At 37.3% G+C, this 25,585-nt stretch overlaps 2 protein-coding genes across 7 annotated transcripts in view; one reads left to right on the forward strand and one right to left on the reverse strand.

The window, feature by feature from the left end:
- The window catches only part of PPFIA2 (PTPRF interacting protein alpha 2), a 496,123-nt gene extending 480,311 nt beyond the window's left edge, over positions 1 to 15,812 (forward strand). For all 4 annotated transcript variants that reach the window (XM_055586841.1, XM_055586848.1, XM_055586854.1 and 1 more), the window contains 6 exons: positions 317 to 414; positions 8,742 to 8,917; positions 10,007 to 10,075; positions 11,994 to 12,153; positions 13,340 to 13,431; positions 15,676 to 15,812. In XM_055586841.1, the coding sequence (XP_055442816.1) occupies positions 317 to 414; positions 8,742 to 8,917; positions 10,007 to 10,075; positions 11,994 to 12,153; positions 13,340 to 13,398 (562 nt within the window). In that variant the 3' untranslated portion in view covers positions 13,399 to 13,431; positions 15,676 to 15,812. The remainder of the gene's footprint in view (positions 1 to 316; positions 415 to 8,741; positions 8,918 to 10,006; positions 10,076 to 11,993; positions 12,154 to 13,339; positions 13,432 to 15,675) is intronic.
- ACSS3 (acyl-CoA synthetase short chain family member 3) overlaps positions 11,297 to 25,585 on the reverse strand; it is a 187,949-nt gene continuing 173,660 nt past the window's right edge. For 2 of the 3 annotated variants that reach the window (XM_055586871.1, XM_055586868.1), the window contains exons 14-16: positions 21,366 to 21,465; positions 21,109 to 21,284; positions 13,651 to 19,953 (exon numbers count right to left, since the gene is read on the reverse strand). In XM_055586871.1, coding sequence (XP_055442846.1) covers positions 19,885 to 19,953; positions 21,109 to 21,284; positions 21,366 to 21,465 — 345 coding nt within the window. In that variant the 3' untranslated portion in view covers positions 13,651 to 19,884. Of the gene's footprint in view, positions 19,954 to 21,108; positions 21,285 to 21,365; positions 21,466 to 25,585 lie in introns of all 3 variants that reach the window. The other variant, XM_055586864.1, reaches the window with a different exon arrangement.

The following is a 25,585-nucleotide window of genomic DNA, read 5'->3' on the forward strand; positions in this document are numbered from 1 at the left end:
TTTTCAAATGAGTAAGATGTTCATTTGTCTTCAAACAATGCTAAAATGGCTTAACAGAAAACAAAAATGTAGATGAACAACAAAATCCAAGATTGTTTTAAGACTATGCTTAATTTATTTCAAAAATACTTTCTTTACTGTTTAGAAACACTGAGTGCTTAAAATAACTATAGTTTCATCTCCCTATAATCCTAAATAATTTAATTACAGATATAACATTAACAAATTGTCGAAGAAGTAAGACATAGTGTTGACTATACTTAATCATCTACTGAGTAAACTCACTGTGTTTTCTCCTTTTTTAAAAAAATAACAGAACAAGTTTACAATATGGAATTATGTGCTTAAAAAGGTTGAATTATGACAGAAAAGAACTAGAAAGAAGACGAGAAGCAAGCCAACATGAAATAAAAGGTACTATGTCTTTCTTTCATACCAAATCATAAGTCTTTCTTTGGGGGGAGGGATTTTTAGTTTTCATTTTTATGACGTAAAATGTTGTATGCATTACAGTTGTCATTAAATAACATAAATATTCAACTAGAAGCATCATCATTCTTTCTTTTTCATAACTTTTCTGATTAAAACTCAGAAAAGGATATCATCACTATATAAGATAGATATCCCATTGGGGGCATATTCTCGATTTTCTGAATTGAGGTCTATTCCTCTGAACCTATTAATTATACATTCTGTTTATCCTACAGATGCCTCCACATAGCTATTTTTGTCAAACTTTTAATAGAACCTTCTCATTATGATTCAGAGAAACATGGTATATAATTTATTTATAGCTGTTCATCTTTGACTTGTATCATTTGATTTTATTTCAGTGCCCAGAGATTTTATTTCTGTAAGACATATAAATTATATAGGAATTTTTATATAGAAGTTACAGAGGAATTTTTCCCCTATGAGACTAGTTCACTAATAATTTTAACTAGAAATGATTTTAGAAAGATTACTGGCTGCTGCAATGAATATTTGTATGAAAATACTTGATTTGAATTGTAAGAAAAGACATTCCCTGTAACAGACGTTTTAGAAAAGTACTGTATTTAGTAATTGACCTTCAAACATTGAGACATACCTTAGTATACAGAGGAAAGAACTGTTCAACAAGAACAACATGTTAGGTCTTACACTTGTTAGAGACCACTTTATTTTTATTATTGTTGTTGTTGAAGGAAAATTTAATGATTTGATGTAAGATATAAGTTATCTATAGGACTTTGGGGGGGGAATCGTGTCCTTTTATGTCTATTTTTAATGGAAAAAAAGGCTCAAAGTTTTTGAAAAAAATTTTGAGTATAAGCTCAAAATGAACTCCGTATAAGTTGTTATTTGCTTGCTATTTCCTGGGAATTTATATTTAGAAGCATTTCATTGAATTCAGTAAGTGTTTGTAATTAATTGTTCAAAGTTAGGCGTGAGTTTGTTGTTATTTTCACTGCCTTTAGGGCTTTCTTTAGATATGAAAACAGTATGTATTACATGTTATCTATCTTCCCCATATTAAAGTTTAGCACTCTTTTACTCTTTAAGATGTTAGACTTCTGTAGTTTTCATTTGTGATAAGCATTGTCAGAAATTACTTTTTCTTTTGGCAGTTCTTGGACAGTACATTAGTTATAGTAGAATGGGTCTGAATGCCTGTGAAGGTGATTGATTAAAAATATTTTTCGATAAATGGTTCATTGGAGACTAGACAGACACAATGGATTTCTTGTAACACTTCATTTGACTCATTGCTTAGGAGCAAGAAAGTGTTTTTCCATTATCAAAATTGAGTTGTTTGATTTCACTTTGTTTTGGGGACCCAGGAAATTGCAAGCTATCTTTAGACCACTGCTGTTCAGTTGAATTGAAATTTGGGGATTAATTGGCCAAGAAAGACCCCAAAAGGAATTCTGTGCTTAACCTAACAAAAGATGCTTTAGCACACAAATAGACTTTACCATGGGACATGCCTTTCTGGTTTTCTTTTTGAAGTACTTTTTTCCAATTAGATTTTATTATGCTTGGTTTCACCACAGAATGCTTCAGATATAGATGTTTTTGGCACTACATCAAATATTATATTAGTACTTGGCAATTGTAAGCATAACTCTGAGAAAAACTGCCATGATTCACCATGATTATACACAGGCAACTCCATGTGTGATGTAGCTGTGAGTGAGATCATAAAAATAGCCCATTTCCTATGACTGATCTGATGACATTTACAGGAATAACTCTTGACTGTGACTAGGGGTCTCTGTTATTATCTGAAGTATTAATTAACCTTGACCTTAATAAACAGCTTTCTGAAATGAAGAGACCATGTGCATATCAAGGATCTACAAGCATTTAATTTGTTGCTAGGAAACCGTCAACACTGATCTCTAGCCATTTATTGTTTAGGTCAAGAGTATCCTTACAAAGTTTTAAAGTCAGAGCATAAGTTTTGCTTCAAAACAGATTTATAGAATGGGATCTAATTTACAAAATAAAATAAAAAACTATGATGTGTTGAAGAAGAGAATTTGGGATTAGTATCTTATTTACCTTCAGCCTGTAAATAAATTATTTTATATTATTTCATAAATAGCTACAGGTATGTTAATGGAATTTTTGATAGACATATATTTATAGAAATATGGTAACTATATATGTCATAGACTAACAAAACATGAACCCAGCTCTAGAAAAGAACGCTTTCTATTTACAAATTTGTTTAGCATAAAGAGAACTCGACATTTTTGTTGAACTGTTGTGCCATTGGTAAAAATAATTACAGAACTGTTGCTGCTGCTAAGTCGCTTCAGTCGTGTCCGACTCTGTGCGACCCCATAGATGGCAGCCCACTAGGCTCCCCCGTCCCTGGGATTCTCCAGGCAAGAATACTGGAGTGGGTTGCCATTTCCTTCTCCAATGCATCAAAGTGAAAAGTGAAAGTGAAGTCACTCAGTCGTGTCAGACTCTTAGCGACCCCATGGACTGCAGCCTACCAGGCTCCTCCATCCATGGGATTTTCCAGGCAAGAGTACTGGAGTGGGGTGCCATTGCCTTCTCCTACTGCCAACCATACATACCTGCCCAACTTTTGAAGTACAGTGTGGTATAATCAGTAGATAGAACTATAGTAACTGATTAAATGTAACCAAAATATAATACCACCAACTTACATCCTGTTTTCTGAGGTCTAACACCTCAATGGAAAAAGTTAATGAACACAGAGGAACACGTATACTTTAGGACTGCCCCAGGGAGACCCAGTGAATATACATAATATAAAATGTCCTTAGATAGTAAAGATTATTACTGAAGTCCTTTGCTTTGCTGAAGACATGAGGAAAGAAAGAGCTAGAATTCTGAGACAATAAACATCCTATTTCCTGAAGAAATTCATTCTGCCTGGGCTGGAGCAAGACATAGTAAAGTGATTCTGAAAAGTGGGCATTTTGAGTCTTTCCTCAGATGTTTCTCATTAAACCAAATCCAAGAGACTCTTAGGGGCTTTGTTTTGAAGATTGTTTGCTTGAAGATTGTTCAAGCCACAATAGGAGTTAAGTAGAGGTATGTGAAGTAGATATGCCTTCCAGATTCATATGCAAATACTTTACCATCACCGTGGATTGGTAGAGACAAAAAGAATACAAACTAATCTGAGGAATTTCTACTTCTAACTATAAATGGAATACATTCAATCAGATCAGTCTTCAACCAAGAACAAGTAGAAAAAATAGGTCAATCAATAAACAGCTGTTTGAAGGCAGCAGAAAGCAACTAAGACACCCAGGCCTTGAGAGGCCATGATCTTGAGAAAAAGAGAAATGTGTTGAGAGGTAAGCCTGTCGCACTGGGTGTTTTAAATTGTGAGAGTGGGTATTTATTTAGCAATATCTGCTAACATTAAATGTATGTATATAACATGACGTCAATTCTATCATTTGCTACTCAAGAGAAGGCAATGGTACCCCACTCTGGTACTCTTGCCTGGAAAATCCCATGGATGGAGAACCCTGGTGGGCTGCAGTCCATGGGGTCACTAAGAGTCAGACACGATTGAGCAACTTCACTTTCACTTTTCACTTTGATGCATTGGAGAAGGAAATGGCAACCCACTCCAGTGTTCTTGCCTGGAGAATCCCAGGGACGGGGGAGCCTGGTGGGCTGCCATCTATGGGGTCGCACAGAGTTGGACATGACTAAGGCAACTTAGCAGCAGCAGCAGCAGCTATAAATATATATTCACAATATACACCAAAATACATAAATAAGAGTGTTCAAGGAAGCACTATTCTTAACCCACAGTAGAATCCACATTTCCATCCACAGTAGAGTGGATCCATCGTGGCATAATCATACAATGGAATATTAAATAGCAATGAAAATAACCATAACATGGGTGAACTATTGAGTGAAAGACACAGACAGAAAAATACATGTTGCATGATTTCATTTATAAAAAGCCAAGAAATCAGACAAATCTAATCTTTGGTGAGAATAGTCAGAATACTGGTTACCGTTGGAGTGAGGATAGAGACTGAGAAAGAACATGAAGGCCTGGTGCTGAGGTATCACTTTACTGTTTTAATATTATACAAGAAATCCTAAATTGGTTATTAATTAATGTATTATACAAATTAGTATAAGGGTTTTGAAATTAATGTATAAGTACCACACACACACATTAAGAAGAAAATAATATTAAGATTTTTGCAGATAATTTGGGAAATAAGCAGTTGAATGTTTCTCAAAGTATTCTTTATACTTTTTATGGATAAGGTATAAATTTCACTTGGAAAGAAAAAAAAAAGTAAGGAAAACTTATTTTTACTGTACTAGTAAACTATGGGCTTCATTTCCCTTTCTACAGGATTGAGAAAACTTTTTTTTCCCCTCATTTCCCCTAAGTTCTTAAATATCTTTCTTTTCAATGAAACATTCTGTTACTTCTATTTTGATGTATTTCTGTCACTCGTAATGAAAGAAAATGAGGCAAAAGTAATAAAACTTTTGATATGTTTTGATACTTTTGATACTTTGATATGTTTTGGTCCAAATAAAGGTGTACCTAATATTTTTCTCTAAAGGTTTTAGTTTTAGAAAATAAAATTCAAAGTATTTTTTAATCTCAGTAAAATACTGCTTTTCAACCTGAAAGGAAAAAAAAAATTATGATTTGAGAGTCATTGATTTTTGGATTAATATGTAATTGAGAAATAGTGGGTTAACAAAATAGTAGGGGAAGTATTAAACTATTCAATGTCTGTTCTATCTTATTCTGACATTGCTTCAGATGAAAAAAGAGTTTCTTCTAGTACATAAGTAATAATTAGGTAGTAGCTTGAAAACCACTCTGATGAAGAACCATACTAAACTCTCATCTTGCTCTCTTGACAGAAGAGCTGTATATCGACACAAGAAATGTCCCCAGTTCAGTAAATTCAGTCATTCAGTCGTGTCCGATTCTTTGTGAACCGCTGGACTGCAGCACACCAGGCTTCCCTGTCCATCACCAACTCCCGGAGTTCACTCAAACTCTTGTCTATCAAGTCAGTGATGCCATCCAACCATCTCATCCTCTGTCATCCCCTTCTCCTCCTGCCTTCAATCTTTCCCAGCATCAAGGTCTTTTCTAGTGAGTCAGTTTTCACATCAGGTGGCCAAAGTATTGGAGTTTCAGCTTTAGCATCAGTCCTTCCAATGAATATTCAGGACTGATTTCCTCTTGGATAGACTGGATCTCCTTGCAGTCTGAGGGAATCTCAAGAGTCTTCTCGAACACCACAATTCAAAAGCATCAATTTTTGGTGCTCAGCTTTCTTTATAGTCCAACTCTCACATCCATACATGACTATTTGAAAAATCATAGCTTTGACTTTGTTGACCTTTGTTGGCAAAGTAATGTCTCTACTTTTTTTTTTTTTTTTTAATTTTATTTTATTTTTAAACTTTACATAACTGTATTAGATTTGCCAAATATCAAAATGAATCCGCCACAGGTATACATGTGTTCCCCATCCTGAACCCTCCTCCCTCCTCCCTCCCCATTCCGTCCCTCTGGGTCGTCCCAGTGCACCAGCCCCAAGCATGCAGTATCGTGCATCGAACCTGGACTGGCAACTCATTTCATACATGATATTTTACATGTTTCAATGCCATTCTCCCAAATCTTCCCACCCTCTCCCTCTCTCACAGAGTCCATAAGACTGTTCTATACATCAGTGTCTCTTTTGCTGTCTCTACTTTTGAATATGCTGTCTAGGTTGGTCACAGTTTTTCTTCCAAGGAGCAAGTGTCTTTTAAGTTCATGGCTGCAGTCACCATCTGCAGTGATTTTGCTAAGCTGCTAAGTCGCTTCAGTCATGTCCAACTCTGTGCAACCCCATAGACGGCAGCCCATCAGGCTTCCCCATCCCTGGGATTCTCCAGGCAAGAACACTGGAGTGGGTTGCCATTTCCTTCTCCAGTGCATGAAAGTGAAAAGGGAAAGTGAAGTCGCTTAGTTGTATGCGACTCTTAGCGACCCCATGAACTGCAGCCTACCAGGCTCCTCCGTCCATGGGATTTTCCAGGCAAGAGTACTGGAGTGGGGTGCCATTGCCTTCTCCGCAGTGATTTTGGAGCCCCCCAAAATAAAGTCTGTCACTGTTTCCATTGTTTCCCCATCTATTTGCCATGAAGTGATGGGACCAGATGCCATGATCTGTTTTCTGAATGTTGAGTTTTAAGCCAACTTTTTCACTCTCCTCTTTCACTTTCATCAAGAGGCTCTTTAGTTCTTCTTCACTTTCTGCCATAAGGGTGGTGTCATCTGCATATCTGAGGTTATTGACATTTCTCCTGGCAATCTTGATCCCAGCTTGTGCTTCATCCAGCCTGGCGTTTCTCATGATGTACTGCATAAAAGTTAAATAAGTAGAGTGACAATATGCAGCCTTGATGTACTTCTTTCCCCATTTAGAACCAGTCTGTTGTTCCATGTCCAGTTCTAACTGTTGCTTCCTGACCTGCATACAGATTTCTCAAGAAGAATCTCTTGAAGAAGTGTCCACAGTTTGTTGTGATCCACACAGTCAAAGTCTTTGGCATAGTTAATAAAGCAGAAGTAGATGTTTTTCTGAAGTTCTCTTGCTTTTTCGATGATCCAGTGGATGTTGGCAATTTGATTTCTGGTTCCTCTGCCTTCTCTAAATCCAGCTTGAACATCTGGAAGTTCACAGTTCACGTGCTGTTGAAGTCTGACTTGGAGAATTTTGAGCATTACTTTGCTAGGGTATGAGATGAGTGCAATTGTGCAGTAGTTTGGATTCTTTGGCATTACCTTTCTTTGGGATTGGAATGAAAATTGACCTTTTCCAGTCTTGTGGTCAATGTTCAGTTTTCCAAATTTGGTGGCATATTGAGTGCAGCACTTTCACAGACTCATCTTTTAGGATTTGAAATAGCTCAACTGGAATTCTATCACCTCCACTAGCTATGTTCATAGTGATGTTTCCTAAGGCCCACTTGACTTTGCAATCCAGGATGTCTGGCTCTAAGTGAGTGATCACACCGTTACGGTTATCTGGGTCATGAAGATCTTTTTTGTATAGTTCTGTGTATTCTTGCCACCTCTTCTTAATAATGAGTGAAGCAGTACATGTATGGGACCTTTGGAAGGAGGTGGCCATTATCTTCACTACCTCCACCATAGTTTGGCCTCAGGTCAAACAACAGAGAGGAAACACAGCCCCACCCATAAACAGAAAATTGGATTAAAGATTTACTGAGCATGGCCATGCCCATCAGAACAAGAGCCAGTTTCCCCCTCAGTCACTCTCTCCCATCAGGAAGCTTCCATAAGCCTCTTATTCTTCTCCATCAGAGAGCAGAGATACTGAAAACCACAATCACGGAAAACTAACCAATCTGATCACATGGACCACGGCCTTGTCTAACTCAATGAAACTATGAGCCATGCCGTGTAGGGCCACCCAAGACAGATGGGTCATGGTGGAGAGTTCTGACAAAACGTGGTCCACTGGAGAAGGGAATGGCAAACCACTTCAGTATTCTTGCCTTGAGAACCCCATGAACAGCATGAAAAGACAAAAAGATAGGACACTGAAAAATGAACTCTCCAGGTCGGTAGGTGCCCAGTATGCTACTGGAGATCAGTGGAGAAATAACTCCAGAAAGAATGAAGAGACAGAGCCCAAGCAAAAACAACACCCAGTTATGGATGTAACTGCTGATGGAAGTAAAGTCTGATGCTGTGAAGAGCTATATTGCCTAGGAACCTGCAATGTTATGTCCATGAATCAAGGTAAATTGGAAGTGGTCAAACAGGAGATGGCAAGAGTGAACATCGACATTTTAGGAATCAGTGAACTCAAATGGACTGGAATGGGCGGATTTAACTCAGATGATCAAGAATGTCTCCATCTGGTGGTAAAGGCACTGAACTTCATACAGACCCCTAGAGAATGAAAACAAGAAATGCTTTGAGACATTATGTTCCATGTGATGGAAATGCTCTCATTTCAGCGATAATAAGCACTCTTAAAAATGACAAAATTTTTCTAGGCTAAAAGTATAGTTATTCGAACAGTAAATACATGTAACACAAGGGTGCCAGGTGCCTTAGGAAGTAGATAAAGAAGTCAGCATAAATGATGATCTGGCCAGACACCCTTGGCTTATTTTAGTTAGCAGTTTTTTATTTATTATGCAAAATACCGAAGCCTAAAATATTGCACCTCTTTTCCTAGATGTGTTGGTGTGGAGCAATGATCGTGTTATTCGCTGGATACAAGCAATTGGACTTCGAGAATATGCAAATAATATTCTTGAAAGTGGTGTGCACGGCTCACTGATAGCCCTGGATGAGAACTTTGACTACAGCAGCCTAGCTTTATTACTACAGATTCCAACACAGAACACCCAGGCAAGCCCCTCTGTGCTGTAGTTGTGCTGTGTCCTAGCTTATATAAGTGAGAGTGAATGTCACTCCGCCATGTCCAGCTCTTTGTGACCCCATGGACTATACAGTCCATGGAACTCTCCAGGCCACATTACTGGAGTGGGTAGCCGTTCCCTTCTCCAGGGAATCTTCCCAACCCAGGGATCAAACCCAAGTCTCCCGCATTGCAGGCGGATTCTTGACCAGCTGAGCCATCATGGAAGCTGTATATAAGGACAAAGTAAACTTTTAGGGGGAAAAAAAAAAAAAAGTTGGCTGTGTATTCATGATTCTTAATAGGCGTTGTTAGCTCAACTTTGAAATATGTCGCTGGGGCTTTAATTTTAAGCTACTGGATTTCTAGCCAAAACAAAATCATAAAATGAAGCAGCACAGGATTTAGAAGTTACGTGGTCCACCCTCCCTCCTGAATGCCAGATTCCCCCAAGCAATGTCCCTGACAGATGGCCTTTAGTCTCTGCCTCTCTGTGGGCCAGTCATTTCTATTCATGTCTGAATTAGACAGACAAGCGGCTTTGCTTTTTGCCATTGATTCCCAAGCCTGGGTAATTATTTGAATCACGGGAGCTCCTTAAAAATTTAAAAGAAAATCTGCAATCTACATCACAGGCCTAAGAAATCAGATATCAAGAGAGAGGACACAGAAATCCTCATTATCTAGTTTCCCCAAATGATGATCCTTGGTCAGATTTGAGAACTGTCTGCATAGATTTGATAAAAGTACGGCAGTCTAACTTTACTTCCCAATTCATTTTTACATATTTCAAAGTTTACATCAAGGACTCAATTAGAAAAAGTAATAAGTGAGGTCAAACCCCTTTACCTCAGATATTTAGGTGAGGCTATATGTCCGCTGTCCACACTAAAGAAAATTGTCCTTCCTTGTGTTTATAGTTAAAATTTACAATGGCTTGTATATGGAGGACAAAAAAAATAAGACCCTTATAAATAAAACACGGTATTAGGATATTTTCGGAGGTAAATATAATCGCTATGATTTTTTTCAAATAAAATGTGACTTCAGTGATGGTAACTGTAATTGGATGTCAACAGGCAAGGCAGATTCTCGAAAGGGAGTACAATAACCTCCTGGCTCTGGGAACCGAACGGCGCCTGGATGAAGTAAGTCCTTGTCTGTCACTCAAAAGGGGCCTTAGTGCAAGCAAAATGGCTTTCAAGGACCACTAATCAAGTTTTCCAGATGCTTGTATAGATGGAATCTAGAATTTCCTCTACTTAGATATTTGTTATTCATTTGCTTTGGAAAAGAACTTTATGAATTCATAAGTATTATCATATCAGCAGTTAGATGCAGTAAGAAATAATTCAGAATCAGCCATTTTTCATGAGTTGTTAAAGCAAAATACTGTTGAGCAACATTTTTTAAATTATAAGTAATGGTAACACTAGTCCTGATAAATTCAGCTTTTCAGTAAGGCATTTGCTTATTTCTAAATACCAGTTTATCTTCACAGGAAATTTTAGGATATTTAAAGAAACAGAAAACTTGCTTTCAATAAATGGGAAGCTTTATTTTAGATATCATTATTGTGTTTTCCTTAAAAACATATGTGTAACATTTTAACAGTCATAGGAATTAAAAGCTATATTGAGTATGAGAAATTCTATGCATCATATATGCATGTTTAAATGATTTGAAAATAGTAAACAGGTAAGTAGCCTCCTGAGATGAAGGAATACAAGGGATTTTATCACACTCTGTGCACTGATGAACTGTGGATTTTAATAGTCCTTTGGAAGTTTTCAAAGATCTTTCTGGAAGAAATGAGGAGGAAAATCTGAGTATGAGGTGGAAAATACAGAGATGCATAATTATGTGGTTGCAAAATGCAGGTGTTTCTAAGCTGTCAAGAAAAGCTGATTACAATAGTTTTGTGAGTGAACCCAGCAATTCTTAAAATGGCACAGTAATACCACATTCAAGTGGGCAGGGAACATGATCTTGGTTTTATAAAACTCAAGCTTGTCCTTTGTGGAGGAGGTTAGAGGTAGATAAGTTCTACGGTCTGAACCTCAGCTAGCTTCCTAAAATTCTTACTCCTGTCCAGTTAGGATAATATTTACTATTTTAAAAAACCAGTTGATATTTAACTGACCTTAATTTTATAATTTGTTGGATAATCTTTTCAATCCTTATTCCTTTTTAAAAAGTTTATTTAAGTATAGCTAATCTACAATGTTGTGGTTTCTGGTGTACAATAAAGTGATTCAGTTCTATTTCTGTTCTTTTCATATTATTTTCCATTATGGTTTATTATAGGCTATATTATTATTGTACATAGTTTCCTGTGCTATATAGTAGGACCTGGCTGTTCATATATTTTGTACAAAATAATTTGTATCTGCTTTTAATCTTTATTAATTGTTGAAACAGAAAGATAGTCTACATAAACCCATACACACTTTTAAATACAATTATCCTTACTTAAAAGGTAGAAAAGGAATTTTAATAAAAATTGTTAAAGATCTGTCATAGTGTTAGATTCTAAAACACAGACTGACCTGAAGCAGGGGTCTAGGCCGAGGTACAGTGCTGCTTCTTGAAAATAATGGACAAGCTGAAAAGCCTAAATGGAACATGACTATCTGCCTTTAAAATATGCTGCCTCTTTTTCTTATTATTAAGAGCAGCACATGACTTTATCACTGAAACAATCTAGTCTCTTGTTTTAGTGTTTTGTTTGTTGCTGTGCTTGATTTCGGTTTTGTTCTTTGAATGTGAACAAAAATATCTAAACAACTTAGCTAGAGCCAGAACAGACTTGTTTCTGAGAGAAGCTGATTATTCATATCCCACTGAAATAATCTCATGGGCTTCTGTAGATGCCACTGAGAGCATATCCTCAGTTGAGATTAGAGAGCGTATCCTTTAATATCCTCTCATGGAAACCTTTTCCTGTGATGTTGTTGCTTATCGTTCTCATTAACTTTCTGTTACATGTTTCTAAGAACACAGTTTTAAGCACCTGGACTAGTTTACTTGTTTTCATTACATCAAATTGTAACTCTGTACTGGCAGAGTGAGGACAAGAATTTCAGGCGTGGGTCAACCTGGAGAAGGCAGTTTCCTCCCCGTGAAGTACATGGAATCAGCATGATGCCCGGGTCCTCAGAAACACTGCCAGCTGGATTCAGGTTAACTACAACGTCTGGGCAGTCGAGGAAAATGACAACGGATGGTACAGTAGTTTTGCATTTGTGCTTATAAAGTAAAACGCTTGTTTAGCAAATGCTATCATTCTCTGATCTTGCACAGCTTCCTGAAATTGACTCCTTAAGTTAGTTTGCTTTGCTTGAAGTTTGCTTTGCTTTCATCAGACTATTCTTTTGTAAACTGCTAATGCATGAACTCACAGCACTTGATTCACATTTAAAAAATAATTTAAAATTAAATTGTGAAAAGGACAATTTTGGCTAATGTCCACATCTAGGAAGAAAAACATCTGCATGATTTGTGTTTCTTTACTCTTCTATTCACCAAGTAAATAATTTGTTTAGAGTTTCGATTTGGACTAACTGTCCTTAATAAATGGAAATTAACTCCACTGTTGCCCTACATGCTTGAATATTGCAAAGTTTTATATTTCATCTTAAAAACTTGGACTCATCAGATATTTTCATCTCTGACCAAGGCAGAAGGCCTTAAATAAACAAGCACAACCATGAGAAGAGAATTAAACAAACACAAAACCGACAGTAATTTCCCAATTAGTATTTCCTTCTGTGGACATTAGACTTGTGTTATATATTTCACAAAGGAAAACAGCCATTCTGGAGGAGAGAGACAGCCCTGAAATTGGAGTCACCAAGTTTTGTCTGTTGGGTAGGCACTGAACAAAAAAGTCCCACTCTCTTTTACTGAGAAAACCACCTATAAATCACTATTTCTTTTTAAGGTGGGAGCTATCATGGCCCTTAACATTAGTTCTAGTGTAAGCTGTGAGTTTGGTCTACTTTTCTTCTAACGTGTTCCTATTATGGATACAGTATCAAAATTCATGAGGAAGTTAAGATGATCAAAATGAGTGTAGAAGCTTTTCACTGTCAGAGGGGAAGAAAATCCATCGTACTGAATTCTCCAAGAGCAATCTTTGCTTCAAAAACAGGAGCACCCAAGGGAACTGTTGCTATTAACAGACTTCATCTTAGGAGGAGTACAACTTGAAAGCTCAGTTGACTCACACTGGAATACATTTTCATTAGTAGCTTGGTCTCAAGGAAAGGAATATGAGTGGCTTCTGTCTGAGAGAAAGAAGATCTATTAATATGTCCAGATCCCTTTATGCGGGGAAAGTAAACCTTTCTCATCGGAAATTTTGTACTCCATCACCTGAGTCCCTCTAAAGCCCTTTTCTCCGTTTGCAGTTGCTTCATCAAGACTGCAGAGGTTAGACAACTCCACTGTTCGCACATACTCATGTTGACAAGCCACTCAAAGGAGGCAGCACTGACTTGCTGTGAGTAGTTTTCGTTGGCTGACAAAAAACAAACCACCGAAAAAGAAAAACGGAACCTACATAGACTAGTAAATATATACACGATATGCTGGCATGGCCTAGCAGTACAGAAGTGAAAATAATAACCCCTTTGAATTTCTAGAGAGTAAAAGGCCTCTTCATAATGTAACTCTTCATCTAGGATTCTCTATCACGGTCTGTCTGCTATGGTTTAAGGCCTGTCTGTTGGAGGCCTGTCACTATCTTATTTCACATCAATGCATTGCTACACCCTGGCTTCTACTTTTGAGGAGCATTTTATATTGACGCACATAGCATTTGATGATGAGAGTCTGGCATTTATAGAATAAGACACTATTAAGTGGGTACTTTATATAGGGGACGCGGAAGTAGGCAAACAGCTATTCTTGTAGGTGTCCAGAGTCAAAATAGTAGCAGAGACAGGCAAATGACTTGGAGGTGATTTCATATTAAAAAAACAAAAATATAACTGAGACAAAGTGAACGTCTGGTATGTTGTTTTTCATCAATATGATTCATATCTGTTGAAATACATAGGAATTTTAAGTATCTCAGATGTACAGCATAGGAACAAAGTGAAATAACTTTATAACAATGGTGGACAGAATAGAAAACCAGGCTGTATAATCATTAAGATATAAGGTATTTGTACTTGGAGAAATACTAGTTGATGGAACCTACTTCCAAAGTTTTATTAAAGAACAGTCTTTAGCAAAACTAAGTTTTCCTAGAATATAAATGTCAAGGACATTTTTTTAATCTACAACTTTACTAAAACAGTCTACCATGGACAATGGATCGATATTTTGGAAAAATGTTTTTTAGGGCAATATTTAGAAACAAATGCGTGCACAGGGATGGGGAGAGGAACAGCTCATCTTGTGCTGTTTATTCATTGCCTTGAACTAAAAGCTCCACGCGGTTTACTGATGGTCTTTGGGGCCTAATATAGGAGCTGGTATGCTGCCTTATTTGGGTCACTATTTTGAAGCTGCTGATGATAAAACAAAGCTTTCAGATAAGAGATTTAATTTCAGAATGTAAAACCCTAACATTAAAAATTTAATAACAGTATCCAATTAATAATTTGGCTAAATGAGAGGTTTTCCAAAATACCATTTTTAATAGTTTCTACACATAATATAACAATTTACCAGGAGCGGAATACATCACTAATTCACAAATGACTATTTAACATATTGAGTACTGCTTGCTTCTTAGCTCTTAACTGATGGGTAGAACTACTCTTTAACTATTTGCAGTCTGTATTTTGTGCATGGCATTCTAGTTCATATTTCCTAGCTTTTACCATTAAATGGGATAAATGTATTTATTTCCAGTAAATTAACCTGGGACAACCAATTTCTATTTTGAGGAACTATTAGCACGTTTGTCATTAACGTAATTCAGAACATATTGGGCTGGCCAGAAAGTTCATTCTGCTTTTTCCATACGATCTTATGTGTATATATGTACATCTGCACGCACTCAGTCATGTCCAACTCTTTGTGGTCCCATAGACTGTAACCTTCCAGGCTCGTCTGTCCATGGAATTTTCCAGGCAAGGATACTGGAGCAGGCTGTCATTTTCCCCTCCTCCAGGGGAACTTTAGTGACCCAGGGATCAAGCCCACATTTCCTCTGTCTCCTGCACTGGCAGGAGTGTTCCTTATCACTAGCGTCACCCAAGAAGCCCCCATAAAACCTTATGGATGGAAAAACCTGAATGAACTTTTTGGCCAATCCAATGTTAATATTTTTCTTGTGTTGGGATAGTAATTGTGATCTTTTCCTTATTATGACTGGAAAGAATCTGTGATGACACATAACTGACCCAGATAAACAACGGTATCTTTTGAAGAGCACATAGAAATTAGAATACAGATCTAGTCCATGGAATAGGTCAGCTCAGTGTATTAATGAGCAAGCCGTACATTTTTCAAAAAGGATTGCTGACATTTTCTCTGAATACCTTTGTTTGTATTACGGCCATACTTTCCATGAAGTTGAGCAAATCTTATTTTTGAAGCTTGCCTGCACAAAATTAGAGAGGAGCAAATATTAATTACATACAGCTATTAGTTAGCCCCAAGATAATCCCCTACTCATTATCTCGTAGGACAAAAGTGGGCAAGATGCATGGAACTGCACCAAAAATAGCAGAGGGAGAGTTTCCAGTCTGGGATCTTTCAGTAAACTAACGTTGTCCATTACACATTTTAGATGTCGTCTTTTCAGTCTACTCTACCTAAAGTGCACTACCATCTAAGAAGACAAGCAGTGAAAACCTTTGTGAAGACTGGATTCTAAGGAAATAACCACAAGTAATGCTTCACTAACTGAAAATGTGATTTTGGGGGGAGTCAGATATTAAGTTTGATTAGTTTACTACAATTGTAAGAAAATGCTTAAGTCATTTGAATAATAAGCATCATCCACATCATAAATTCTGTACAACAGATGCTTTTATGAAATGGAGCCACTTGTTTTTTCATGTTTTATTGTAATATACTAGGCCTTTATGTATTACTGTGTATGTATTTCTTTTTAAATGTGTAAGTCTTATGTAAATGGATATAAATATGATTTTTTAAAAAATAAAATATATGGTTCATGGAGTCCCGAGTGCAAACATTTGACAATTCCAAGTACTGTTTGTATTTTACCATTCCACCATTTTTACAGTTTTTGAATTGTAACAGTCAAATCGGTATGTTTCCTGGAAGCATGCTTCATGCTTCCACATGGTTCTCCTTCAAGTCTGTCAATCCTTAAAGCTGAAAACCTGCCTCTGATCATGTAAAAAAGAATGATTTAACCTGGAACTGGAGCCAAAAATAGACCTTTAAAGGCAATCAGGGATGTCCTATATCTTTAGAAATAGCACTGTGATGGCTCGATCTCCTTTTCAATACAAAACAAAGCCAAACTGTTTACAAGAGTCAAAGCAATTATTTAAAAAAAAAGAAAACATTTATAAAGAAAAAACATTATCTTCTCTTGTTACCTGTGGACCAAGGAACAAAAAACCTCTTTACTAAGAACCCCACGTTCATCCAAATACCCTGCACGGCCAGCCAGCAGCAGCACTGATCAGTGACTCAACCACTGCAGAGTCTGAGGTCATCTCCACTGGAAAAACACAGAAACCCCCAGAAACCCTTCCTTTCTGTCAATGGGACAGGGCATTAGCCAGACTCATGTCTAATGTTATAAGCTTTTAGCCCAGAAGGCCTTGTTGGGACTTCCCTGAAGTCAGTCTTATCAGAGGAAATAACTGAAAGACGGAATGATGAACATATATAGTGTATAAAAGTATCGAAGAGTAATCTCCTCCCTGTGGCTTTATTTGGTGGTGTTAACTGTTGTTTATTCTTTGTTTATATGGGAGATTTCAAAGTAAAATCTATTTAATAAGATCATTTATCTAACTGCGGATTTTCTGCTGCTTGATCTGATTAAGAGCAAGACCTGTCATTAGTAATTCTTTTTTTTTGTATTTAATTTGCTATGTTTGCACGTTCATTGCATTTGTTTGGATGTCAATTTTTGTTTCACAGACTCAGTCAAAAGGTAATGGTAACAGAAAACCTCTCCATTGTCAATAAAAAAAAAATACTTCCAGTTCTCTGTTTAAGCTTTATTTTCTAGTCACATATAAAGATTTTACTCCAACTATAATGAAAATCATTCTTTTTAGTGATTCTCAATCTAATGTTTATCTACAAAAGTGAGGCTGCCACAAGAGGGTGCACTAAACTTGCTTATGAAAGTGAAAATTTTCTAAAAATGCTGCTTGATTGGAAACAACGGGAAAGAGCTTTTTAGGTTCATCTGAATATGGGGATCTTGACTTACAGAAATGAAGTATAACATAGGAATTATGGTATCATAATAACAAAGTAGATTTGTATCTACTGTTACACACGACTTAATTGTGTAATAGTTTTTCCCCTTTAGAGATCACCTAGCAAGACGTATTAATCATTTAGAATAGACTTTAACATACAGAGATATAAGAGAGCCAGTTACTTACCTCAAAACCCATAAAATATTCTTCAGTGTATAAGATCATTTGTGTCAGATTCTAAAACCCAATTAATTGATTAAGCTTAGAACCTTGGTTTTCTTGCTTTTAACCATCATCATGAATTTTTATATTTTTAATAATCAGAACTTTTACATGTATAATTTCCTATAAATAAAACTGCTTCTTAAATGTAAAACAGTTCTCATTTATATATACTTAGTACATTTTAAAAAGCAAACTAGCTTCATTAATTGGCAAACACTTGTCTATAGATTTTAAAATATTTACATTTTAATTTTTCTAATACCTTACAGTAAAAAAATTCTATGAAATGACAAAAGAAGATCATACAGAATTTATTTCAGCAAATTACATTTTTTAGTAACATTATTAGTGTTATTTTTAAAGACACGTTTAATTCAAAATATTTTAAATACTATTGAGTGAAGGTACCTTATAGTCAGTATTAAGATAGAAAATTCCTTTTTTTTCCTTCAAAATTTAAGCAATCTGATGGCTTGACTGTATCTTTCTGGCCCCACATTCAGTCTTGTGAGAATAACAGTACTTTCTCTGACCCTGCAAAGGAGATCAATTTCCTCAACCAGATACAAGACAACATTACTTGCCCGGTCTTGTGCCCTGTTTCCCAATCCCACTCAACGGGAAAATAGCTCAAACCTGCTTGCTGAAGTGTCTTCTCCAGGAAAAATGTGCAAGAGGATCAAAGACAGTCTGTACGCAATTGTTGGATCTGCCTGAGCTTACACCTCACAAATGAACTGCTAACGAATGTGCCGTTTCAAACCAACTGAATTTTATATGAAAAACATGGCAATACATCTTAATGCGAAGACATTAAAAAGTGTATTATTTGTTAAGATTACAGTTGTGATAAGAGATAAAATGTACCAAAGAGAAGAGACAGTTTAAGGAACCTAACAGCTTCAAATTATAAATTGAATATCCATCTAATCAGTGTAACTCAGGCTTCTAAAATAAAGGGAACAATTAGATGAATATATTTTTTCAGGTGTCACAATCAAAAAGTCAATTTTAGCAAATAACAATTTACTCTGAGAAGCCATTTGTTTTATAGTCTATGATCCAAAGAATCCTAACATTTTCAGAATGTCTTCATACAATTTATAAGCAATTTTTATGGAACAAATAAGTAAAAAAGCTCATCTATTATCTCATATATATTCTTCGTGTGTTATCAGACTTTTATGTTAGGACAATTGCTCTTAAAATAACGTTACTGATGGACTGAAAGATTGAGGAATACTTTGAGAACCATCAAAGACTCAATAGGTATGGCATTTTTTTTTTTTTTTTAGTTTGAATGTATTCTTTAATAACTGATACCATGTAGAACCCTAAGTAAACCAAATGTTTAATTATCTGTATATACTCTGGTTAACTGGCACAAAGACTCATTTCTAGTTATTTGTTAATGCTCAATAATTTTACAAAAGTTTAAATAGAAAGATGTGCTTTGGATGTGACAACTTTTTTTCAGTGAGTTATTTTAAAATTAGAGATTTCACATAAAATCTGGAATTTTGGTTTCTCTTAAAACTCCTCCTGGTCTTTAGCATATGCAAAATGTAAAAAATTTTACATTTCTTCCTTAAGAGCTTTCCTTGACAGTTTTCCCATTTCTATATCATTTCCTTTTTTCCAAAAGAAGTTGAGATCATTACAAAGTATATAGTCAACTCTGAACCTGAAGCAAAGAGGCCTCATCTGCATGACAAAGAGATTGGATTAACCGACCTCTACCTGGCCTGTGACTACCTCCCTTGACTAAGTGACACAGGACTGAAGAGAGCTGTACCTTTGTACCCAGCGTTCCCTCAGGATGTGTGAGGAGACAAATTCTCCTACCTAGAAAATCATGTCTCAGTGATTATCTAAAACTTCCCATTTCACCCATTTCATTTAAAATAACCAACCCTGTGAGCATCTCAAGAATATTCAAAGATATTCAGAACTTCTATAAGAAAATAATAACTGTTTTCTGACTTCAACTTGAGCTTTAGGTCTTGGATCAAAGCTGCAGAGTCCTAATTTAAGGAAGTGGCTCGATATTAGTGTCATTTTTTTGGTGGGGGTAGGGGTTACAATTTATAAAAATCACACATTAGATATATTTTTCTTAAATGTAAGTTCTGGAAAATCTATATAATAATGAGCATGATACAGGAAACTGGTAACAGTGCTAATTGGGCTAATCAAACAGAAGGCACAGGTCTTATTAGTTTTCAAGTACAGTCTTTTAGACTAAGCCCTACAATTTACATTTCAGTTTGCATATTATTTCGATATTTATTTCTGGGAAGTAATTCTAAAAACTTACTCCAATTAGAAAAGTGACTCAAAAAAGAAGAAAAAAAAAGTCATGATGCCTGCTTCAGCATGTCTTCTATGTGCTCAAAAATTCCAGGATCTTCAATTGTAGGAGACACCTGGAAAGAAGATTAGAGTCCGATGAAGGTGCTTTCATGAACCCCTTCCACTTTCTATACAATTAAGCAGTTCAATGCAATTTTGTATTCCCTACTATCATATACATATGGAAAGGTTCAAAAATAGCAAACTTGAACTTAATATTTTAAAATGGCTTCCCTGGTGGCTTAGACAGTAAAGAATCTGCCTGCAAAGCAGGAGACCTGGGTTCGATCCCTGGGTCAGGAAAATCCCCTGAAGAAGGGAATGGTAACCCACTCCAGTATTCTTGCCTGGAGAATCCCATGGACATAAGAGCCTGGTGGGCTACAATCCATGCAGTGGTAAAGAGTCGACATGACTGAGCGATTAACATTTTAACAGTAAAATAAATGGTTCGGTTAGCAAAACGATCAGTCCTAGATGCGCAGCATTTAGTAGCTCAGCCCTGTCAGCCCTAAATGGAACTTTTTTTTATCGGTCTTTCAATGAGCCTCCAAAGAAAGATTTTTGTTTGTTTGTTTTGCTTTGCCCATACAACCACTCTTTATTGCTGTATCACTTTTTACAAGACTTTTATGATTAAAATGTATAATTATGCATATATAATATGCACACAAATTAAAAGAATGCATATGTTTGAATCAACTTAAATACCCTAAAATAATTTTCACTCAAAGCAGGAAAGATAATGAGCATATATATCAAATTAGAACTGTTAAAATATCTTATAGCCAGTCTCAAGTGTTTGCTTTCTCACTAACAGTCACTATTGAGTGCAATGAAGCAAAATTTATCCTTAATTTAATAAGACTGAGTTTCCACAATTTGTTTGAAATTAACTGACATATTCACTAATATTTTATTAAATAATAAAGATATTTATAATATTTTTATTTAAAAAATAAAAAAAAAATTTTTAATTAAAAAATAAAATATTTCACATACTGGTTCTTATAATCAAAGAATATGATCTTAATGTTTCCTCCAAAACCCTCATTCCTACAGAGAGAATGGCTATGCAATCTGCTCAACGTTAAAAAAAAGAGAAGTACTATTATGTATTTTTTAGGAATATAATTCATGATTGAGAACCATTTAAAGAGTTTTGTTGACACCAAAGAAATGGGGGAGAACATTTCAGAACCAAGCACTAAACAGCCTTGATAATTTACCTTATATGGCTTGCCATTGACAAGGGCAGACAGAGCTGAGCGGGGAATTTTGCCAGATCTGGTTTTGGGTAACTGTTTGACAAACACCGCTTTCCGAAAAGCAGCCACGGGGCCAATGGTCTGTCTAACGTGTTTCACAATTTCTTCTAAAACTTGTTCCTCTGTTGTATTTATATCTAGGGAGAAAGTTCAGATGGTAAGCTCTGTATTAACCTTAATCATTCAGGGCCCAAACAGGGAGGACAAAGGCAGCTTACCTTTTTTCAACACGCAGAGGGCTAATGGGATATGACCTTTCAAAGAATCTTCCTTCCCAACAACAGCACAGTCGGCCACAATGCCAAGGGAAAGGATAGACTGTAATTTAAAAAAGCATTCATTTAGGTATCTATACACATATATATGCAGTATATATAATTTCAACTGGGAAAAAAAGTACGTGACAGAGAACTTAAAAACCCAGAGCTGCCTCTGTGAAAATGATTATCAATTCACTATTCATATCTTTATGACTGAGGTGAATGGTTAAGATCCCAAAGTCACTAAAGACTGGCAGTAATTAAGACAAATTGCTTAGCTTACCTGGAAAGTAAGGGAATGACTTCTTCATCTCAGTTGTTTATTAATGAAAGTCAGGGAAACTATGCAATGGATACCACTTGGGAACAAATTGCGATGGGCCTTGGAAAACAGATGGCCTCATGGTGATTTGACTTCAGTGCTGGCTACCAGAAGAACCCCAAATCATTAATAAACAGTGATTTTATTTCTCCCCAAATCATGAATAAACAGTGATTTTATTTCTCTTCTTGAGTGCCCACCTATCCAGAGAGGATTTTCCAAGAAGTGGAGAAAGAAGTTGGACAGAAAGTAAAGCCCTGACATCAGATAATCACCATTGTTGAGCACCCATTTTCATATTGTTCACCCTAAGCTCTAGAAAATGGGCTTCCCTGGTGGCTCAGACTGTAAAGAATCTGCCTGCGGTGGGGAAGACCTGGCTTAGGTCCCTGGGTTGTGAAGATCCCTTGGAGGAGGGCATGGCAACCCACTCCAGTATTCTTGCCTGAAGAATCCCCATGGACAAAAGAGCCTGGCGGGCTATAGTCCATAGGGTTGCAAAGAGTCAGACTCAACTGAGCAACAAAACACAGCACAGCACAGGCTCTAAATGCCTTAAAGAGCAAAGCAATTTCTATCTGGAATCATGAGAACCCCCAGAATAATCACATGAAATAGAGAAGCTTAGGATTAAAAAAAAAAAAAAAATTCTGCTATGATGGGACTTTTAAAAATGAATGTCCAAAAATTTCTTTTCCATGAGATTAATATACATTTCTTATGACTTCTCCCCTGTGGGAAGCTGGTGCCCATCAAAGGCTGAGTTTTCAAGGAAGGATTTCCCACACTCACTACATTTAGAGGTCTTCTCTCCTAGATGAGATATACATTTGTGTGATATACATTTCAGTGACTCCAAACTCTTAATGGCTGGAGAAAACAGTAAGCAAACTTGTAACCAAGGGCTAGTGTGGCAGTCCCCATTCTTTCTTCAGCAAACATTAAAAAATACCTCCTAACCTCCAACCCCCTATATTGCAGAAGGCTCGGTGGTGAACAAAAATAGGCTGGGTACTGTCTTAATGGTACTTGCAGTTTAGAAAGGAAGGCTTCCCAGGTGGCGCTAGTGGTAAAGAACCCCCCATGCCAATACAGAAGAAGGAGGAGAGCTGGGTTCAATCCCTGGGTCAGGAAGATCCCCTAGAGAAGGGAATGGCAACCCACTCCAGTATTTTTGTGGAGAATCCCATAGACGGAGGAGCCTGGGGCTACAGCCCATGGGATCACAAAGAGTTGGACAAGACCAAGCAACTGAGCAGGCAGAGAAGTGATTAGACCAAGAGGAAGACGGGGCCAAAGCCAAAGGGAAGGGCTGGGCATGTTCCATTCAAATAAAAAGGAGACCAGTGTGGCTGGAAGTTCAGTTCAGCCACTCAGTCGTGTCTGACTCTTCGCGACCCCATGGACTGCAGCATGCCAGGCCTCCCTGTCCATCACCAACTCCCGGAGTTTACTCAAACTAATGTCCACTGAGTTGGTGATGCCATCCAACCATCTCATCCTCTGCTGTCCCCTGCTCCTCCTGCCCTCAATCTTTCCCAGCATCAGGGTCTTTTCCAATGAGTCAGTTATTTGCATCAGGTGGCCAAAGTAATGGAGTTTCAGCTTCAGCATCAGTCCTTCCAGTGAATATTCAGGACTGATTTCCTTTAGGATGGACTGGTTGGATCTCCTTGCAGTCCAAGGGACTCTCAAGAGTCTTCTCCAACGCCACAGTTCAAAAGCATCAATTCTTTGGCACTCAGCTTTCTATATAGCCCAACTCTCACATCCATACATGACTACTGGAAAAACCAAGGCTTTGACTAGACCTTTGCTGGCAAAGTAATGTCTCTGCTTTTTAATATGCTGTCTAGGTTGGTCACAGTTTTTCTTCCAAGGTGCAAATATCTTTCAAGTTCATGGCTGCAGTCACCATCTGCAGTGATTTTGGAGCCCCCAAAAATAAAGTCTGTCACTGTTTCCATTTTTTTCCCCATCTATTTGCCATGAAGTGAATGGGACCAGATGTCATGATCTTAGTTTTCTGAATGTTGAGCTTTAAGCCAACTTTTTCACTCTCCTCTTTCACTTTCATCAAGAAGTGTTTTAGTTCATCTTCACTTTCTGCCATAGGGTGGTGTCATCTGCATATCTGAGGTTATTGATATTTCTCCCAGCAATCTTGATTCCAGCTTGTGCTTCATCCAGCCCAGCTTTTCTCATGATGTACTCTGCATTTAAGTTAAATAAGCAGGGTGACAATATACAGCCTTGACGTACTCCTTTCCCTTTTTGGAACCAGTGTGTTGTTCCATGTCCAGTTCTAACTGTTGCTTCCTGACCTTCATCCAGATTTCTCAAGAGGCAGGTCAGGTAGTCTGGTATTCCCATCTTTTTAAAAATTTTCCACAGTTTGTTGTGATCCACACAGTCAAAGGCTTTGGCATTGTCAATAAAGCAGAAGTAGATGTTTTTCTGGAATTCTCTAGCTTTTTTGATGATCCAACAGATGTTGACAATTTGATCTCTGGAAAGCCTAGAGCAAAAGTGAGAATGGTGGAAGAGGAAATGAAGCTACAGAGGCAGAAAAAGGGCTGTGCCTGTGAAGGATTTTCTTATTGTAGTAGCATTGTCTGTGTTCATTCACCTCTGACTCTTTACAACCCCTGGGACAGTAGCCCTCCAAGCTCCTCTGTCCATGGGATTGCCCAGGCAAGAATACTGAGTGGGTTGCCATGCCCTCTTTCAGGGGATCTTCCTGACCTAGGGATCAAACCCCTGTCTCCCGAGTCTCCTGCACTGCAGGTGGATTCTTTCCTGAGCCGCTGGGGTTTCCCTTTAGTAGCACTGGAAGGTGGTAAAGCACTTTCAGGAGGTAAGGAGGCTATGAAAGATCAGAATGGATTTTTTAAGACTTTACTATTTTCAGAATAGTTTTAGATTCATAGCAAAACTGAGCAGAAAGCCCTGAGTTCCCATGTATCTCCTGTCCCATTTACACACAACCTCCACATCATCAAAATCCCTCACCAGACCACTGCAGTCGTTACAGCGGGGGAGCCACCACGAACACCACTATCACCCCACTCCAGAGCTGACATCAGACTTGGTGTACACTTTATGGGTTTTATGCCACACAGCCATGATTACAGTATTCTACTTCAGTACATTCACTGCCCTAAAATCCTCTGTGTTCCGCCTCTTCATCCCTCACTTCTCAGTAACTCCTGGCATCCACTGATCTTTTTTACTGTCTCCAAAGTTCTTATCCAGAACATTAATACACCTGGAACTGTACAATATGTAGCTGTTACCAATTGGTTTCTTTCCCTTCAGTGTGGATTCTGAGAAACACAGACTTACTTTGGTTTCATTGTGAAGAATAAACAAAGGATTGTTGAATGTGGGTGCCATGGTTTACACAGAGAAAACCCTAGAGAGGCTATAAGTGTAGACTGAAGTCATAGGAGGGGGTATAAAAAGATCCAGAGTTTTTTAGAGGTAAAATGGACAAAATTTGATGATAAATGGGATATGAAGCAAGAAGTCAAAGGGGTTAAAAATGATTCTGTGGTTTTGGCCTGAATAGCTGGTGTCATTTTTTTTTTCTTTTCTTTTCTAACTGTTTTTCAATTTTATTTTTAAACTTTACAATATTGTATTGGTTCTGCCATATATCGAAATGAATCCACCACAGGCATACACGTGGTTCCCCATCCTGAACCCTCCTCCCTCCTCCCTCCCCATACCATCCCTCTGGGTCGTCCCAGTGCACCAGCCCCAAGCATCCAGTATCGTGCATCGAACCTGGACTGGCGACTCGTTTCATATATGATATTATACATATTTCAATGCCATTCTCCCAAATCATCTC

Source organism: Bubalus kerabau, chromosome 1 (assembly GCF_029407905.1).
Source record: "Bubalus kerabau isolate K-KA32 ecotype Philippines breed swamp buffalo chromosome 1, PCC_UOA_SB_1v2, whole genome shotgun sequence".
NCBI lineage: Eukaryota > Metazoa > Chordata > Mammalia > Artiodactyla > Bovidae > Bubalus > Bubalus kerabau.